This window comes from Schistocerca nitens, chromosome 5 (genome assembly GCF_023898315.1).
Source record: "Schistocerca nitens isolate TAMUIC-IGC-003100 chromosome 5, iqSchNite1.1, whole genome shotgun sequence".
In the NCBI taxonomy this organism is placed as follows: Eukaryota; Metazoa; Arthropoda; class Insecta; order Orthoptera; family Acrididae; genus Schistocerca; species Schistocerca nitens.
The window spans coordinates 506570169-506591414 of NC_064618.1; the positions used below are offsets into that span (position 1 = coordinate 506570169).

General features: G+C 39.6%; 1 protein-coding gene across 1 annotated transcript; it reads left to right on the top strand.

Moving 5' to 3' along the window:
• The first annotated feature begins 240 nt into the window (after nucleotides 1-240).
• LOC126259700 (3-ketoacyl-CoA thiolase, mitochondrial-like) lies at nucleotides 241-19488 on the top strand. Its single transcript, XM_049956672.1, has 8 exons — nucleotides 241-976; nucleotides 1587-1753; nucleotides 8366-8497; nucleotides 8932-9196; nucleotides 15986-16161; nucleotides 16352-16552; nucleotides 18925-19079; nucleotides 19162-19488. Exons 1-8 carry the CDS (start codon nucleotides 958-960, stop codon nucleotides 19244-19246), a joined length of 1200 nt encoding a protein of 399 aa, XP_049812629.1. The 5' UTR covers nucleotides 241-957; the 3' UTR covers nucleotides 19247-19488.
• The last annotated feature ends 1758 nt before the right edge of the window (nucleotides 19489-21246 follow it).

The following is a 21246-nucleotide window of genomic DNA, read 5'->3' on the forward strand; positions in this document are numbered from 1 at the left end:
GGTAATGTTCTGCAGCCTTTCCATTTCACCCTTATACGAACAGTAAAGACAGACTTCGTCTTCTGGAAATTCCTATAGAAGAAACTGGCAGTTATTCCACTTACACTCCATCAGCTAATAAAACAGGAAAAATAACCGTATTCTATAACACAGTAGCGGTGCTAACAAAAGACATCACTGTTCACACGACATGGCGTGAATTACGAAACACACATTTAACTGTGATTGGTTGTGTTTCTATGTAGATTCAGTAGCTGACGATGAATAGGTTATTAGAAATCGCAAACAAAATTTGACAGTTTTGTCACCTAGGTACTGGTAAAACCTTGTTAGTTGTGTGTGATAGCAACCGTTCTATTTCTTATAGTATTCGCACAGTGACAGTTGGATGCAAACGAGACGCCAATGTAATTGCATAAATCTGTACTCTCAATCATCTTATGTCATGGCGAATTTTGATAGTTACATAACAGTTTCATCTGACATTTTGCCTAAGTATTAGACACTGCAAGCGACAACTGCCTAAATACTTTACTCTTCCACAATCAAACAAATACTAAGCTCGTCTCACTGTTAGATGAACGGCTGTATGTGCACAACTTGTTTTGCACAAATTTTGCCTCTATAACACGTATCTCTCCTAATCCGTGGCCAGCCAGGGTTCTACCTGACACAAGTGCGAGATTAAAGTCCACGTAGCGTGTGCTACAGTTACTCCACCTAGTCTGTTACGTGCATCCTATTTCACTCAACCACAAGATTAAAGTTCATTCAGCTCGAGCAAAGGTCTTGGAATGTGAGGTACCCGCAACCCTCACACATATACGAGAGCGAGGGCTGCTGAAAATTGACTGTTCAGTGCAGGTCATCTGTTTGGTGTGTCTACAGTGGTCAAGTTGTCATTCCATTAATTTGTTCAGTTAGATAGCTTCGGTGTTTTATCCCAGAGAAAAAGAAATGGCTGCTTTAACTAAAGGTGAGTGCGGCGCATATGTGATAAGGGTATAAGTAGGTTCTGCCTGACCTGTTCAGTGTAAATTACCACCCAAACTTCGTAATTGTGAACGTCTTCATAAAAGAAGCAATTTTTTGTTCCCGGCAACATACAGATTCAAATAAATGTATCCTCGCAATGTAGGATGCCACTTTCAGGTACCACTTTTCGCCGTAGGTATATGATGTCTGTCTAATGGGAATCAAATGACATTTGCGCGTTTACTTTGTTACTTAATGATCGCCAATTTACCTGAATTGTGCTTTAAATAAGTATCTCAGACTGTAGGCGCGACGAGAACAGATTTATTGTGCAATTTGATGCTTATCTGCAGTAAACAAGTATGGGAAAAGAACGCCAAATACAAAATTCCAAAAGCGCCCAGGACAATAAACGACGTATTTCTTTTGCGTGATTATTTGGGGGTTAATAAAGCAGATGTCGTTGGCTTTGAGGACAAAAATCGCAATTACTACCAATCCAATCATACATGCACATAAGCTGACTTTTATTTGCCAAATAGAGTGATAGCTATGGTTGGAACTTGTATCTTTGTGAGGAAAATGTGATTTAAAATTTCACTTTTTTACAGGGATTTTTATCGTTGCTGCAAAGCGTACTCCATTTGGCACCATGGGTGGTAAATTTGTCCAGAAATCAGCAATGGAGTTGCAAGAGGTTGCAGGCAGAGCAGCGCTGGCAGCAGGCCGCGTCAGTCCTGATCAAGTTGATTCTGTTGTGATTGGCAACGTTTTAAGTGTAAGAAATACTAACATTCGAGATGTTAGTCCAAGTCTGCTGTAATTGTAATGTTTTCATTTGAAACAGCCCTCTGTCAAAGAAAAATGAGCTAAAAATCAATTTTGTGCTATGAGGTTTTAAAATACTTTATTTTTAAATGTTCTGATAAGAAAAACTAGAGAACCAAGTATATGCAGAGACTGATGAGCCCTAAATCTACAGTTCATTATGAAATTCAGCTAGCCTATATTTGTAACTCATGTTACAGAATTTATAGTGGCCGGCCTTAGCAAATGAACTGAAATACTTTGTGTAAAGCACCAAATGTTATTTCAAAACACAAATTACAAATGTTTATTTTTGTGAAGTATAACGTAGCTGTAAAAATTGAATGCTTTTAGAAAATCTAAACTGCTTACAATCTTAAATTTCAAAAAACAGCTGTTGTATGTCCAAATAATATACATTTTTCATTTTGTTGTGGAACTCCCAGGACAGTGCAAGATTAAGATCTGTAACTACACAGCTATCATGCTTTTTGCAAACTCCACCTACATAAAGAAATTTCTAAACAAACTACCAACTACTAAGTGTGTAGATTAATATTTAAGTGGTTACTTTAAGTATTTATCTTACAGAGTCTGTTAGCATCTCTAAGAAGTTAGTGCATCAACAGACCACAAATATTCAAATCTGCTTAGCATATTGGCAATATGATATGTAGTGATCTTGATTTATATTTCATAAAAAATCTTTACGGTCTTTTGTTGTACCTTAATTGATGTAATTGTGTGTGTGTTTTTTTTTTTTTTTCAGTGAAAAATAATTGTCCCAGAAATGAATTTAGCTACAGTAGGAAATACTGGTACATATTAATGCAGTTTTCATGTAATTTAAATGAAATTGTGAGCAGAAATTTCACATCTCCACAGTTTGAAGTTAGTCTTGCTCTGTACAGAATTAGATTATGAACCACTACTAATAGGGCCCTACAAATTTATATGTCTGTACATTGCATAACCTTCAAGCATCACCTTAGGTCCATACCCTAATTTATACATTATAAATATCTTTAGTGGCAATATTATGAGGAGGAAAGTTGCCACTCACCTTATAGCAGAGATGCTGGGTTGCAGATAGGCACAACAAAAAGACTGTCACAAATAAATAAAGCTTTCGGCCAGTAAGGTCTTTGTAAAAAATAATGACACACACACACACACACACACACACACACACACATGCAAATACAACTCACACATTTGACCACAGTCTCGGGCAACTGAAATCACACTTCTTTCCTCTTCATAATATTGTTACATTCCACCCTGGGTTTTCCATTGTGCAGTGTGTTTAGTAGTTCCTTTAACATGATCAATGTTAGTCACGCACTACTTCTTGTTGTTCTTCTCACATAGTTTCAAGACACTGATGAGGTCTGTTTGGAACATAAGCCTCTCAGTTGTCTTCTGTCTTCTTACCATGTCTCTCCACATTGATCCAGCCTTCTCCTTTCTTTTGCATACATTTCAGCTGTCTAACTCTTGGTCTTCGTCAAGGTCTTTTCTCCTTCTGTTTCATCTCTTGTACCTTTCTGGGCATCCTCTTCTCTTCCATTTGCTTAACATGCCCATACCATCTGCACTTTGATTACTCTATCCTGTTCTTTTCTTAATGATTCCTCCCTCATTAATTCTCTGATCCTTTCATTCCTTAATGTCTCTATCTTTTTCACTCCAGTAGTACTTCTCAAGAATTTCATTTCACTAGCTTGTATTTTGTCTCTCTCTGTTCTTATCATTACCCAGGCTTCAAGACGCAGATGTCAGGACTGACACTGACATATAGTATGCCTGATACGTAACTCTTTTGCTATTTTGAGGGACATGTTTGCTCCATATCAGGCTTCTAACAACCAGAATGCTTCTGCTTGTCTGCCCCACTCATTTATTTCTCTGTCGCTTCTTTCATTCTTGCATATTCAACTTCCCAGATACTTGAAACTCTCCACCATCCTCAGTCATTCCCCACCAGTTCTTATTCCAGTTAGCTGTGACATTCCTTCTTCCTGGTTGCATTCATCATTTCACATTTATTTATGCTAAGCTTTGTTCCATATCTACTTGTTGCCACATATCCAACTGCTCCTGCTTCTTGTTTCTACAGATTGTCAAATCATCTGCAAACACCAAGGCTTTCATCTTTCCTTCGTTAATTACTTGTGCCACTCTGCTCATTGTCTCAGCTATCACCACAAATAGCACTAATGAAAGTACACTTCCCTGCCTGAAATTGTTCCTTTGTTCCAGCCAACTGGAGTTCTCTCCTCACTCTTTCACACATCTCACACTCTCATTGGACATTTCTCTTATTCTCCATATAATCTGTTTTTATACTCCTCTTTTTTCCAGGAACTTTCAAATCTTGTTTTTACATACCCAATCTTATGCTTTTTCAATGCCCAGGGAGGCCATCAGTAGATCTTTTCGATATTTGTAGCGGTATTCTTATAGATGTGAACCCATGTTTTTCTTTGCTCATCCTTCTTTCTGTTTTTGCCCAAATTCATGTTGCCAAAACTTTCTCACAGAGCTGTGCGTAATGGCTCATCAGTGGATTCTGTTCTAGTTTTTGCACTCTTCTTCTATTACTTTTCTTGAAGATTGGCACAATCATTCCCTTCCCTTTTTCCACACAATTTTCGTTACTTGATAAAGATATTGTGTCCCCATCTCTCCTGTTGCTCTCAGCATCTCTACACTCAGCTTATCCAAACCTGGTATCATCCCTCTTTTTATCCTTCTTAGTGCATCTTCCACTTCTCTCCATGTTAAATTCTTTTCTGTTTACAGTTCCTCTTCTTCATCTTCTTCTTCCTTCTCCTCCTCATTCCAGGTTCCATTTAGGTTCAAGAGTTCTTCAGGATACTCCCTCCACATGATATTGATTTCCTCTTAATTTTCTACCTCTTGGCTACTTTTGTTTACTATTTAATCATAGTCTGTCATATCATTCCCACCTCTTACTTTTAACCATCCCATATAGGACCTTTTTTGAATTTTCACTATCCTCCTCCTAGTCCATTCTTCTACCCACCTTCTCTCTTCAGTCTCTTTCTTTCTTGTCTGGTACTCTTCTACAGTTTCTACTGTCCTATTCTGGAACCATATGCTAAAGGCTCTATTCATCTTCTGCACTATGTTTTTTGTTTCTCTATTCCATCAAGTTGTTTCCTTCCATCTCTTTTTGTTGCTTGTACTCCCATATACTACTTCTGCCACAAATGTCCTTTTCAGCCTATCTCATTCCTTGTTCACCATTTTTGGTTCATCTGCTGGGAGATTTTCCTTCACTATTCTGAGGTGCTCTACCCTGTTCTCTTCTCCTTTCAGTTTCTATACCCTTATACAACCATTCTAGTTTTTTGATGCTTTCTTATTCTTTGACCTCTCAGGTTCATTATTAGCAGTCGATTTTTACCGTCCAAGGCCTCTGATGGTATTACCTTGATATCTGTGATGTTCCTATTCATTTCACTATTATAGAGTATTGTATGTAATAAACTACCGTCTTCCTACTCAAGTCATTATTTTACCAATTAATCTTGTGGCTCTCTTTTTCTTGAACCAGGAGTTACCAACCAACAAACTATTCCTCTGGCAGAAATTCAGCAACCCTTCATCTTGCTCATTTTGACTTCACCAATCTTCTGGTCAAAGCACACTTTCATACCTTTGTGTTTATCTTCCAACATATGTCTTTATATCCCTAATTTATATCACATTCTCCCCCCCCCCCCCCCCCCCAATCTGTTTCTGGATTCCCTCTTCAAATTTTGTGTTTGCTGTAGAAGTGCAGTCTATCTGTGGGGGCTTACAATTGTAATATGTCCATAGTCTTTTATTTCAGTAACATTTTATCTACTTCATTCTATCACTCACCAGTATTTTCTTCACTTCTTTTAACACATTTCTCTCCATTTTCCCCCGTCAATTTCATCATAACTCCTGCTCCAGTAAAATCGATCACCTTTTCTCAGTTCTCTCCTTCTTCCTCCTTTCCATCTTGTCTCTGACAACCCCAACAGATCCAACTTTCTTCTTTCCATTATATCCACAATCTCCTACACCTTCCCACTCAATATCCAAGTATTCGTTGTTCCAAATTGTAATTTAGGTCTACAAACAGGTCATCAACTGTTTTAATTATTTATCCTTTCCAAGGCTCGTCCCATTGTTGACAGCAGAGAGATTACCCACTATGTGCTTTCTAGGCCTATTGTATCTTCATTGAAGACCTGTTGGCCATCACTTTTCAGGGGTCCTGTAGGACTTTCACAGCTACCGTGTCGGTCTCAGTGGAACTGTACACACATCTGTTTTATTCACTTCTGACACCAGTGCTGTCAGGAAAGAGGAATCAAGTTTGAAGATACTGTAGTTTTTGGTATCAGAAGTTCCTTCTTATACAAACAAAAAAGAAAGTTTATTTATATGTCATACATTAGAAGAGAAACAACAGGAAGATTGGAATAGATGAGACTGGACTTCTTAGTGTTAGATTTTGTGGTAAGGTCTTATGGGACCAAACTGCTGAGGTCATCGGTCCATAGTGTTTGATCATAGCTACTTTGGAGAAGGGAAAGCAAATGGAGACTAAATGATGCCATGCAATGGGATGAAAAGGTAGGAAATTAGGGGCGAAAGGGTGGGGGCAACTGTGGCTGTGTATAATTACAATTTGCCAATGCTTATTCAGTCTTCCAAAAAGCTTTGTGGTGGTTGTCTCAGTGAATAATGCTAAACTGATGTAACTGGGCACGAGTGCTATCAAATTAATTTGGATGAAGCAGTTTTTGTGACAGCTCAACGTGATGGTCATCACTGAATATGCAAGAAAAGTTTTTCCAATGGTAGCAGTGTCTGCGGTTTCATGGAGAAAGTTTTTCTAGAGCTCCAGAATGAGATTTTCACTCTGCAGCGGAGTGTGCCCTGATATGAAACTTCCTGGCAGATTAAAACTGTGTGCCCGACCGAGACTCGAACTCGGGACCTTTGCCTTTCGCGGGCAAGTGCTCTACCAACTGAGCTACCGAAGCACGACTCACGGCCGGCACTCACAGCTTTACTTCTGCCAGTACCTCATCTTCTACCTTCCAAACTTTACAGAAGCTCTCCTGCGAACCTTGCAGAACTAGCACTCCTGAAAGAAAGGATATTGCGGAGACATGGCTTAGCCACAGCCTGGGGGATGTTTCCTTTCTTTCAGGAGTGCTAGTTCTGCAAGGTTCGCAGGAGAGCTTCTGTAAAGTTTGGAAGGTAGGAGATGAGGTACTGGCAGAAGTAAAGCTGTGAGTGCCGGCCGTGAGTCGTGCTTCGGTAGCTCAGTTGGTAGAGCACTTGCCCGCGAAAGGCAAAGGTCCCGAGTTCGAGTCTCGGTCGGGCACACAGTTTTAATCAGCCAGGAAGTTTCTTTTCTAGAGCTGTCAGAAAATTATACCCATGTGTTGCAAAGATTAGAAGGCAACAAAGTTACTGTGTGCAACCACTAAATAATTCTCAAGTTGTCTTATGGCATGGAAGAAGAGGAAATTAAAGTATAGGTGAAAAATTTGGGACTCAGTTCAAAGTATTATTGCATCTCAGTAATGAGTGTTGGAAAGGCAAGCTATATTCTTGAATGATCACTCTTGGAGCAATGTTGGATGGAAACCTTCAGCACAAATAAAGCAAACTAGAGACTGTCTGTATGATCCACGTGAAAGTACAAAGAGGGTTCAACACTGAAAGTTTGGGAGGCATACAGAATGAGACGAGTAAAATTTAATGTGGAGAGAAGATATGAGTATAGTGAAGGAAATTAACTGTTTCAACTTTCCTGTCTTGTCTGTACTGAACTACACTGTGAAATGATGTTCCCACATTTTCCTCCTGTTCTCTTTTGGCTCCAGATGAAGAAACTCTTTGCCAATGATAGCTGAAGAATCTTGTTGTTGCACTGATTTATGTTGGTTCGGATGTGTTATTCTTTATAACTCATGTTACCTAACTGTAAGGTTTGACGTACTTATGGATGTAAAAAAAATTCACTACAGTCGTAATAAATAAAAATATTACCCCAGAATGCAGACCTCTAAAGGGTTGGTGGGGAGGGAGAATTGGGGGGGGGGGGGGGGGCTGCATGATGGGATAGGATATGAGGAAAATTTGTCACAAATGATGTTCTGTACTACCACGAAGCTTTCTACTTGTTCACAGTGCAATCACATTGTATCCTTTGCATGTCTGTTTATACGATTTTTAGAAACTGTGATCATGTAGAAATATACTGTTCAGTTACTCCTGTTACACTTAAAGAAATATTCAGTTTGTATTACAGCAAGGCAGTATCTTATAATGTAACTAAACAAAAGCAGCAGTATCATTTTTGTACAACACAGTTTTATGGCTAATAATTTGTTTACCATACATTTGGATTGAGAACTTTTATTATACTTTAAAAAATCAATAAAACAAGATTTTTTTCGGCAGTTAAATCATTTAAATGGTCCATTTGCCTGTTATAATAAGCATTAATGTGAGAATGTGGTGATCGTACTTATACTGAAAATAAATCATAATATTGTTTCAGGTTTCAGCTCCAGATTCAATTTTCATTGCACGACATGTTTCTTTGAGATGCGGAATACCCATTGAGCGACCTGCACTGGCTGTCAATAGACTTTGTGGTTCTGGATTCCAAGCTATAGTCAGTGGGGCTCATGTAAGTAATCTTTCCATGTTTGAGTGGAAATAGTTGAAGAACCCAGAATAAAAAAGAACACTAGCGATGAAATACAAACCTTTATTGTCTGTAAATGTAATATTTTATGCATAAAGATGAAAGAAATTCCAGAAAATTACTGTGATCTATTTGCCAAAGACTGAGTAATTTGGAAACTACTGCTAGCAATATTCTGTTCTAAAAATGATTCACATGTATTCATGCAGATGTCTGCCCCCCATTATTGCAACTGCAGCTGAAAGTTACATGTTGCTGATGTTAACTGGAAACTTTCTGTTTCCCTTTTGCTTTAAGCACAAGCTGTGTAATTACAGCAATTAGTATTTTTTTCGGTTTTGAAGAAACATAAATTCATCATCTAAATTTGCAAATTAAGGCTGCAGTTATTTTTTTTATTTTGTAATAAATTTCAGAACATTCTCGTAGGGGACTCAAAAGTAGTTCTGACAGGAGGAACAGATAATATGAGCCAAGCTCCTTATGCTGTGCGTAATATCCGATTTGGAGCACCTCTTGGAGCAAGAATTGAATTTGAGGATACTCTGTGGGTTGGTCTTACAGACACCTACTGCAACCTTTCAATGGCACTGACAGCAGAAAACCTGGCTGAGAAGTACAAAATTGCAAGACAAGATGTTGATAAATATTCCCTTCGATCACAAATGCAATGGAAGAATGGTAAGCTGAAACACTTGTCCTTTGAGCATCTTTAATGGAAAAAACATGCTAGTGATTTGCATGTGCAGGGTTCAGCATTAACAGATTCTAAATTTATATACAGTCTAAATCTTTAGATCTGTCACCTTTACCTCCAGTTTCGTTGTACTAAATTTCATGACCATTTATACTATTTGTGAGGTTATTTCATGGTTAAAGTGAACCACCACTAGATAAATTGGGAGTAACAAATCATACACTGGGACCAGCAGACCACTAAATTTGATTCTCTGATACTAACATTTTATAAGTATTTTATTTTTTATCATTACATTGCTTGAATGCATACAGTTTTCACGTTTTTTTATTTTTATTATTTATTTATTTATTTATTTATTTTTTAAAGCAAAACTCACGAAAATATTTTTAACAGAAAAGGAGGAGGACTCGTGTTAAATAAGTGGGCCTTAGTGCTAAACAAAGCAAACGGTGCCAACTCTTCAGTTGTGCAACCTCCATAATGCATGCTGGTGTGACTCATATTTCTTTTCTAGTGGACAGATGAAGCCGCAACTTGACCACTGTGCATTACCAGTAAAGTTCGGCAGCTTTAGCTAGCTAAAAAAGTATACTTTTGGAAATTAACTATCTTTGCGGCCACTAATGAGGTCTCCAACAGATGAAACTTGGGCAAAGGAACATACCTTAAACCACACGTAATGCTCATAAAACTAATGTCATCAAGATTGCCCAGTACTTTCCTTCAGTAGGCAAAATCCCAAGCACTGTGTGTGTGTGTGTGTGTGTGAGAGAGAGAGAGAGAGAGAGAGAGAGAGAGAGAGGAGGGTCATAGTATGCTGGTAAGCATTGTATCAGATTTAGTTCACAGACGATACAAGGACAGAATGAGAAGTAAAGTTAAATTAAAAAAAAGAGAAATAAGAAGCGGACTGGACAGTGACTTAAAAACTACGAGAAAAGCCAAAAGTGGAGGTGTTTAGCCACCTTCCTTGATGTTTGTATTAATTTCATTAAAGCTTATATCCAAATATTAGTCCATAAAAAAATCAACTATTAAACACCATCACTTCCACTCCTTGCAGATCAAATGCTCCTTTTCCTATGGTCATGTGGAAATAATGATTTCCTTAACTCCTACACATATATGTTCTCTTAGGTTTTCCTTTTCACAGATCTGCACAAACAAATATCTTGTGCAGTCTCCACCTCTCAGCCTACCAAAAGGACATCTTCCGCTTCTAAAAACCTCAGAAGCAACCCATTCACACTTGTCACCCAGTAACACAGGGCTTCAAATGCCTCAGTACATTAGTCTGCCAAATGCGATACTCTCTCCCTGATGTCCTGTATATACTTTCCACTGTCGCCTTCCTAATGTTCCTAACATCCTTTGTCAAACCATATTATGTTCCCAGACCATTATCCATATGCCAAGGTTCTTAACACTGCTGTAAAACCTGCCCCGCCCACCCACACCCCAGCACTATCACATCAAAGTCAGAGTAACATGTTAAACCACACATGTTGTTTACCACATAATGTGTTCACTGCATGCCTTTTCATTTAGGAATGACCAACACCAAACAGTCTTAACTGCATGAAAGAACAAAGGAATAGTGTCCACCTTGGTGACATGTAATATCGAGCTGCTGTGCTTACTCAAGGGACCCGAATGCCTGCTACACCACATTGGCCATTTGGATCTTCCCATGCAGTACTACTATCCCTGAACTCCCAAGACAGTAACTTGTTCTTAAATACATTTTTTGCATCCCACCAACACCTTAAGTGCCAGAACGCACTTCTTCAATAATACAACCCTGCACCCTCGCAGCCATAAAAATCACGAACTTTGATTTTTGAAAACTTACAGTGAAACTTAAAATGAGAAATCCTTTTTTTACAAAATATTGTTCTGAAATTCAGATTTTTAAATATAATTTCATATCAAAACAATAAAACCACAACATTAAATACAAAGAACAGGTGGTTCACGTAGGAGTCTCACTTTGCTCCGTTGTTCTGCTTGATACTTATCGGCATACGTCTGTTGTCTTCATGACTATGACAACATTCAAACAAGCATTGTAGCTGATTGATGAACTTGTGTCCAGTATTAATTATTAATACAGCATTTAGTGATGAATGACGATTAAGGTCATGTGCAATTCAAACTTTTTGAGGAGTTGGGAAAGACTACTGTGTGACACGGGATGTGGATTTAATGTTTTATAAATGCTTTAAGTTCTTTTACTCATTGAGTTGTATTACAACTATATTGATTTAAGGCCATATTGATACAATAAATAAGCAACACTTTTGAATACCAATGTCCCTATAATACCAGTATGCCTTCATGAAACATTAATTTTGTGTTAGACACACACACACACACACACACACACACACACACACACACACACACACAACCCAAACCACTGCCCATTGCATCATGTTTGTCACCCATCATCACAGTCACTAGTTCCAGCACACTGGCAAACTGTAGTGACATTTTGATTTATTACACATGTACTTTTAAATCCCTGGTGACAACTTGTTCCAGTGAGTTAAAAATTCCCTGCCAGAACACCGTTCATCTTCACTTTGCACTACATCCTTCTATTTTGTAGGAACCGAAGTTATCTCCGGTCTGACACATTCTCCTTCATCTTTGTCTCCTCTCTCCTCCCAACAGATGAGTCTCTCCCAATCTGGTGTCACTGTACCCTGCCTGTCCTTTCCAACACTGTTCATTTTTCCTCTCTAAGGAAGGAAATAACAGTTCAAAAGCTAGATAATAGTTTTTAAAATTTTATGTCGATATGTTGGGAATAATTGGAATTTTGCCTCCTGAAGCCATTCTGTCTCCTCGAAAATGTTAAGAGTTGTAGCTGTCTTATTTTGCAGAAAATTGTGCAAATAACACCGCCTAAAAAGTAAATTTTCTTTCATAGATCATGTCAGAATTTTTGTCTCATTGTGATAAATTTGAAGCTTTTACTAATCACTGAGTATTCTTACTTTCTTACTACACACTTTTGTCTCTTTTTGTAAGTAAAAAACGTGGTTGTGCAGTCTCTTTTTTTGTGTATGTTATTGTAGGTTATGTTTTGATAGTATAATTTTTATCTTTATTTAAAAATATGGATAATTTAAAAGTAAAGGAGACCACATACAGACTAGTAGATGAAAGAATTTTTCCAAAATTTAGTAAGTGTGTGTCTCCTTTTTTTTTTACATTCAACCAGAATTTTCCTTACCATGTATATTTGAAAGTAGAATGTCAGTCACAAGCCTCTAGAATGGGAAGTCAAGTTGGCAAAGAAATACTTTCTTTACTGCTGTGCTTCTAAGGGCAGGACGGAGACCGTTGTCTTGACCAGCTGTGATATATATCTAAAAACAAAGATGATGTGACTTACCAAACGAAAGCGCTGGCACGTCGATAGACACACAAACAAACACAAACATACACACAAAATTCAAGCTTTCGCAACAAACTGTTGCCTCATCAGGAAAGAGGGAAGGAGAGGGAAAGACGAAAGGATGTGGGTTTTAAGGGAGAGGGTAAGGAGTCATTCCAATCCCGGGAGTGGAAAGACTTACCTTAGGGGGAAAAAAGGACTGGTATACACTCGCGCACACACACACATATCCATCCACACGTATACACACACAAGCAGACATATTTAAAGACCCTCTCCCTTAAAACCCACATCCTTTCGTCTTTCCCTCTCCTTCCCTCTTTCCTGATGAGGCAACAGTTTGTTGCGAAAGCTTGAATTTTGTGTGTATGTTTGTGTGTCTATCGACGTGCCAGCGCTTTCGTTTGGTAAGTCACATCATGTTTGTTTTTAGATATATTTTTCCCACGTGGAATGTTTCCCTCTCTCTCTCTCTCTCTCTCTCTCTCTCTCTCTCTCTCTATATATATATATATATATATATATATAGAGAGAGAGAGAGAGAGAGAGAGAGAGAGAGAGAGGGGGGGGGGGGGAAACATTCCACGTGGGAAAAAATATATCTAAAAACAAAGATGATGTGACTTACCAAACGAAAGCGCTGGCAGGTTGATAGACATACACACAAAATTCAAGCTTTCGCAACCAACGGTTGCTTCATCAGGAAAGAGGGAAGGAGAGGGAAAGACGAAAGGATGAGGGTTTTAAGGGAGAGGGTAAGGAGTCATTCCAATCCCGGGAGCGGAAAGACTTACCTTAGGGGGAAACGCGCACCCACACACACACACACACACACACACACACACACACACACACACACGCGCGCGCGCAGACATTTGTGAAGGCAAAGAGTTTGCCCAAACTCTTTGCCTTCACAAATGTCTGCTTGTGTGGATGGATATGTGTGTGTGTGTGTGTGTGTGTGTGTGTGTGTGTGTGTGTGTGTGTGTGTGTACCTGTCCTTTTTTTCCCCCTAAGGTAAGTCTTTCCGCTCCCGGGATTGGAATGACTCCTTACCCTCCCCCTTAAAACCCACATCCTTTAGTCTTTCCCTCTTTCCTGATGAAGCAACCGTTCGTTGCGAAAGCTTGAATTTTGTGTGTATGTTTGTGTTTGTTTGTGTGTCTATCAACCTGCCAACGCTTTCGTTTGGTAAGTCATGTCATCTTTGTTTTTGTATATATGTTTAGCCACAGGGTGATCCTCATTACCAACAAACACTGTCTGCCTGTGTCCATTCATGCGAATGGACAGTTTGTTGCTTGTCATTCCCACATAGAAAGCTTCACAGTGTAGGTAGGTCAGTTGGTAAATCACGTGGGTGCTTTCACACGTGGCTCTGCCTTTGATCGTGTACACCTGAAATCAACAAACAGTACACGAGACTATGTTAATTCAACTGTAAAAAGCTAAGGAGCATATTATTAGCAAAATGAGAAATATGCAAAAGTGAAACGCCAAAATGAGCACTTTTCAATTCGGAGTGAATCAAAACAATGAGAATGGCTGAAAGAGAGCACAATAACATGAGCCATAAACAAATAAAAGCTAAGCAAATAAGAGAATAGGCAAGAATAAGATGCCAACAAAATGAGATCTGGCCGAACTCCGTCGGCACTTATATACGGTTGCGCTCGTGGCCCATACGCAACACGCGCGCCTGCGACCACAATGCACTCTTAACACTCGCGGCAGCATCTAGCAGTGCGTACGCAAGTTGTGCGATTGCTGTCGCAGGCCGACCCTTAATCTATGATGTTACACAGCCAAGTTTAACTGAATGGTGGGAAAGAAGAGGAATCCAGTGGAGAGATTTTGGCTGTCATAATTAATCATTTAGCAAGAGAATGGAAGCATTTTTCCTTGGATGATTTGTGTTTTCTTCTTTGGACTAAGTGTTACTTGAGGACAACTTTGAGTAATTTGGTATAAATATAAAATAATAATGGTAAATGTAGACCTCTACGCAAAGGATACGTTTTTCCAGAGTAAGGGAAGGTCACAAACACGAGTAAGCTGTTACAAAGACTAGAAGATTGATAGATTTTATCATTGCTAAATGCTCTTCCAGAACGATAGCATTTTGGTATAAACTTGAATGAATAAAACTATTTACGGAGTGGTGACTTTTCAGGAATAGCAGGAAAATAAGGAAATCTTGGGAAATTCTGAATCACTCTGGGAACTCATGAGAAACTTTTGGGGGGAGGGAATGGAAATAAATGATCAGAGTCATCGTGTTCAAACTCACTCTCTAATTCTGATTCAAAAACAACTGTTTGTGGAGTTGCGCAGGGAAAGGTGAAGGAGGGTAGTGAATTGTTGGAATGTAAGTTGCTCGATCACAAATACTTCCCACATGCTCACTGATATTGGGAACCTTTTATTGTCTGTGGATACACCACACTCCTTCCTCGTCAAATACTTTTTAGGGGTATGAAGTGTGACAAGAGTACAAAACATGCATGTTTTACAGAATAGTACTGAATTTTAGGCTTTGGTTCCTTTTCTTCTTTCAGAGCAAAGTAATACTTCATTGACTTTCTTGCATTCTCATGCTTAAACTCAACAGTGGCCATAGCTTGAAGAGCATCCACTTATAAACAAGATCTGTCATTACTATCAAAATCTGTTGATACCACATTCCCGTCAATTTGAAGTATGTTTCTGCATAGGTTTCTCGTAAGCTTGAGGCTATTGCACAATAACATGCCACTGCACAAAATGATGATGGATGATGATAATGAGCAAATTTCAATGGCTGGCAAGAGATTAAAATTCATGTATTTATTATGAAACTAAATCATTGTTGAACTTGGAATAATTACTAATAGGTAATGTGGCAACTCAAACAATTTCATTTGAGGCTATGCAAACTAGTGAAGTTAAACTTTTACTCGCACTAAAAAAAAATAAAAATAAATGCAGAGAGATTTGGAATTTCAACATGAAACTTAAGAGAAATCTTTTGATTACACACAGAGGTCACCCTGATCTACAGTGGCACTAAAAACTCTTGCTGCAGAAAGTCTTTCCAATTAAACACAACAGCTATTTTGCACCTTTTTTGTTTGAGCATGTCTGATTTACTGAAGGTTGCACTTGGAATTAGTATTAACAAATACATGTGTTGTATTGCAAAATAAATTTTTTGCACATGCACAGTCTTAATTGACACAATTTCTATTAAGAGTAATGGTTTTATAATAAATCACATTACAGAAGAGCTTAAGAGGCAAAATGGTTCACTATTAATATGCTTATTTATTTGTTATTGTATTCCTAGATCACAATAAGTAGCATATCATGATTTATTTTTTGACAGCCAATGATAAAGGATATTTCAAGGAAGAACTAGCACCAGTCACACTGACAATAAAGAAGAAAGAAGTGATTGTTGATGTAGATGAACATCCGCGACCTCAAACTACTGCAGAAGGACTTGCAAAACTCGCACCTGTTTTTAAGAAGAATGGAGTTGTCACTGCAGGATCTGCATCTGTACGATCATTTAAAATGGGTATTTTATGTGAAACTTATTTCTTCTCTCTTTGAGAAATATTTGGAAAAGATAATTGCAAGCTGTAGTATGGAGTACTCATACTTTCAAGATAGATTTTTTCATTTTTATAATACAAACAGGTGGATAATCCATTTTTGAAAATTTTAAAACAGTGGTGGCATATTTCAGGGCATATGTGATGGTGCTGGTGCTGTTGTTTTGGCTAGTGAAGAGGCTTGTAAGGAATATGGATACAAACCATTAGCACGACTTGTTGGTTATTCGGTTGTTGGTGTGGACCCAAGCATAATGGGCATAGGGCCTGCTCCAGCAATTCAGAAGTTGCTGAAGGTCACGGACAAAACACTTAATGATATCGATCTAGTTGAGGTAAGTAAACCACAGGAGCTCAAGGGCAATTATATATTAGTAAACTATTTGCATGAAAAACTAAGTATAATTATGACAAAGCCGTACGATTACATTGTCATTTTCATTAAACAGAAAGTAATGTTTATTCACCAAGTGGTGGCAGAACACATACATAATAGGAGGTTATAATTAGCCAAGCTTTCAGAGCCTGTGGTTCCTCCTCCAGGTGGAAGGGGTTGAAGGGGAAGGAAGAGGGGTGAAGGAAAAGGACTGGAGAGGTCTAAAAAAAGTCTTTCCTTCTCAGCCCGTCCAGTAAGTCTCCCCTCTGGGTGACTTTTCCAAAATCTACCGCTTTTCCTAGACCTATCCAGTCCCTTTCCTTCACCCCACTTCCTTCCCCTTCAACCCTTCTGCCTGAAGGAGGAGCCACTGGCTCCGAAAGCTTACCTAATTATAACTTTCTTTTATGTGTGTGTTCCACCACTGCTTGGTGAGTAGGTCTTTTTTTTTTATTTATCCAATTACATTATATTGCCAAAAATTGATTGTTTTCATTGTTAGAAAGTAATGTTTGTACACTCCTGGAAATTGAAATAAGAACACCGTGAATTCATTGTCCCAGGAAGGGGAAACTTTATTGACACATTCCTGGGGTCAGATACATCACATGATCACACTGACAGAACCACAGGCACATAGACACAGGCAACAGAGCATGCACAATGTCGGCACTAGTACAGTGTATATCCACCTTTCGCAGCAATGCAGGCTGCTATTCTCCCATGGAGACAATCGTAGAGATGCTGGATGTAGTCCTGTGTAACGGCTTGCCATGCCATTTCCACCTGGCGCCTCAGTTGGACCAGCGTTCGTGCTGGACGTGCAGACCGCGTGAGACGACGCTTCATCCAGTCCCAAACATGCTCAATGGGGGACAGATCCGGAGATCATGCTGGCCAGGGTAGTTGACTTACACCTTCTAGAGCACGTTGGGTGGCACGGGATACATGCGGACGTGCATTGTCCTGTTGGAACAGCAAGTTCCCTTGCCGGTCTAGGAATGGTAGAACGATGGGTTCGATGACGGTTTGGATGTACCGTGCACTATTCAGTGTCCCCTCGACGATCACCAGTGGTGTACGGCCAGTGTAGGAGATCGCTCCCCACACCATGATGCCGGGTGTTGGCCCTGTGTGCCTCGGTTGTATGCAGTCCTGATTGTGGCGCTCACCTGCACGGCGCCAAACACGCATACGACCATCATTGGCACCAAGGCAGAAGCGACTCTCATCGCTGAAGACGACACGTCTCCATTCGTCCCTCCATTCACGCCTGTCGCGACACCACTGGAGGCGGGCTGCACGATGTTGGGGCGTGAGCGGAAGACGGCCTAACGGTGTGCGGGACCGTAGCCCAGCTTCATGGAGACGGTTGCGAATGGTCCTCGCCGATACCCCAGGAGCAACAGTGTCCCTAATTTGCTGGGAAGTGGCGGTGCGGTCCCCTACGGCACTGCGTAGGATCCTACGGTCTTGGCGTGCATCCGTGCGTCGCTGCGGTCCGGTCCCAGGTCGACAGGCACGTGCACCTTCCGCCGACCACTGGCGACAACATCGATGTACTGTGGAGACCTCACGCCCCACATGTTGAGCAATTCGGCGGTACGTCCACCCGGCCTCCCGCATGCCCACTATACGCCCTCGCTCAAAGTCCGTCAACTGCACATACGGTTCACGTCCACACTGTCGCAGCATGCTACCAGTGTTAAAGACTGCGATGGAGCTCCGTATGCCACGGCAAACTGGCTGACACTGACGGCGGCGGTGCACAAATGCTGCGCAGCTAGCGCCATTCGACGGCCAACACCGCGGTTCCTGGTGTGTCCGCTGTGCCGTGCGTGTGATCATTGCTTGTACAGCCCTCTCGCAGTGTCCGGAGCAAGTATGGTGGGTCTGACACACCGGTGTCAATGTGTTCTTTTTTCCATTTCCAGGAGTGTATTTTCGTGTGTTGAATACTTTTATTTCCACACTCTAACTAGCATGGCAGTAGCATATTAATAAAGTGAGCTGTATCACTTTACATACAACTGCACTTTGTTTCACTAACATTGGTGGCCAAGGTATTGCTCTGGTGAAGAGCATACACTAAATGAATCCAATACTATGCAACAAACTAACGCACTGAGCTTTTAGGCACATTACATTTCTTATGTTTATCTTAAGTTTTTCTTTGATTTATGCATTGTGATTTATTGCAAATGAGTGACCCCCCCCCCCCCCCCCGCCAAAAAAAAAAAGAAAGAAAAAACTAACTACGAGGATGGGGAAAAACTTTAGTACTTCTAGTCGGATGTATGACTAAAGTCATATTGAAAATTTGTGTTGCAGATTAATGAAGCATTTGCTGCTCAGACATTGTCTTGTCAACAAGAACTGAAATTGGACATGGAAAAATTGAATGTGAATGGAGGAGCAATTGCACTGGGACATCCACTTGCTGCATCAGGGTCACGTATTACGAGCCACCTTGTACACGAACTCAGGTTTGTTATAATGTAATTTTGTTAAGCATGCAAAATTAGCGACATTCTCATTGAGTAATGAGGCATTTTTTTTTCTCTACAGGAGGAGAAAAGGAAAGTATGGAATTGGTTCGGCTTGTATCGGTGGTGGCCAAGGTATTGCTCTTCTGGTAGAGAGCATACACTAAATGAATCCAATACTACGCAACAGACTAATTTGTACTGAAAAATTTATATAAAGGATTTTCATATTTTTTATATTCATATATGTATATACACACATCTATATTAAAATTCAAAAAAAGCTTAGTAAATATTCTTGTCTGCCTATGTTGTCATCCCTCTGTCATAGAACATATTTGTCACATTATATACATTTATTAATTAAATTTTAATAGGAAAAAATTAAATTAATCCAGAAAAATTGGAATGGTGTTTTATTTCCAAATGTAAGAGCCCAGACGTTCTCTGGTATGAAACCACACCCCTACTGCAAGGAGTGAGGAATACTCTCTTTTGTTTTCAATACTGGAAAATAAACAAACTATTTAATTCCGTTAATGTTTGCGAAACAAAGTGCAGTTTGGCTTCAAACCTGAAAATGAGAAATTGTTTTACCGACAAGTGATGGAAGAATCAATTAATAAATTTCACAATAAATTTTCCAGCACACTTACAGATGTGCTGAAGCCTTCTGCTTTGACACATATCCGTAGGCAACCATAAAACTGCAGTGATCATAATACAGTAAGGTTTTGCATTGCCAGCAACAATTTTTTTTTCCACACCGGGAAACAAACATCTTAACTTGTGAATATAGTTTCCCAGCATATACTACTAATGAAAAGCCATGGTAGCAACATTTCGATGCCAATGAGTGTGACACTTGTTGAAATGTCATGCTATCTTAATGTTGCCACATGGCTAGAAACCTGAGAGCTTTTCATCAAATAGCTTTACTTATTTCACAATTTTCCTTGAGCAGATGCATTCAGTGTTATGCATGAAATCAAAATTTTTTAAAGCTGCATTTGACCTTAACATGTGCATCTATTGCAATGAACATTTAAGACACAATTTGCATTTCCACAGATTTTAATATTCTGGTTTGTCTAACTTTAAATCAAATCTATTTAATTGGATAAATAAAAAAAATCTACTCGCCAAGCAGCAGCAGAAAACACACATAAAAGACTGCTGTGACCGGCAAGCTTTCAGAGCCAGTGCCTACTTCTTCAGGCAGAAGGGGAAGGAAGAAGGGTGAAGAAAATAGGACTGGAGAGATCTAGGAAAAAAGGAAGATTTTGGGAAAGTCACCCAGAACCGCAGGTCAGGGGACTTACCATATGGGATGGGAAGGAAAGACTTTCTTCTTTCTTCTCATACCATACGGTAAGTCTCCCCTGACCTCCTCCTTTCCCCTTCAACCCTTCTGCCTGAAGGAGTCACTGGCTCCAAAAGCTTGCCAATCACAAGAGTCTTTTATGTGTGTTTTCTGTCGCCGCTTGGTGAGTAATTTTTTATCAATCCAATTAAATAATTTTAAATCAAATCTGTAACATTTTCCTGTGAAATGTAACATACACCTATGAGTCAATACATTATGACCACATGCTAAGTAGCGTGTTGCCCATCCCATGGAACACAATATAACAGCGATTCTGGGTAGGTTTCTGAAAGTATGTGGCACCAGATCTTTTCGAAAGATCACACAGGCTGGTGGATTGTAGACGCGGAGCTGGTGCCCTATGGTGTCCCAGAAGTATCCAGTCATGTTCAGACAAGGAACAAATTTTGTGACCAAGACATTGTGAATTCATTGTAATATTCCTCAGACCTGTCAAGATTTTGGCCTTGTGCAATGGACAATTATCCCTCTGGAAGATTCCATCATTGGTGGGAACAAGCATAAAGAAATGCAGGTGGTCTGCAATAATACTCGTGCAGTCCACTGCTGTTACAGCTCCTTCAATTACAACTTCAGGTTCTGTGGAAGCACAGATGAATGTCCCCCTTAGCTTACTATTGTCTCCACCAGCCAATGTCTGTGTCACAGTGAATGTTTCTAGCAGCCGTAGGCAGTAATGTTTTCTACTATTATATGGAAAGGTGTCCTGTTCGTTGTAGTACAACTATGTCAGAAGATGATATCTGTTTTATTTTCTTGCATTATGACATGCATCAAGAA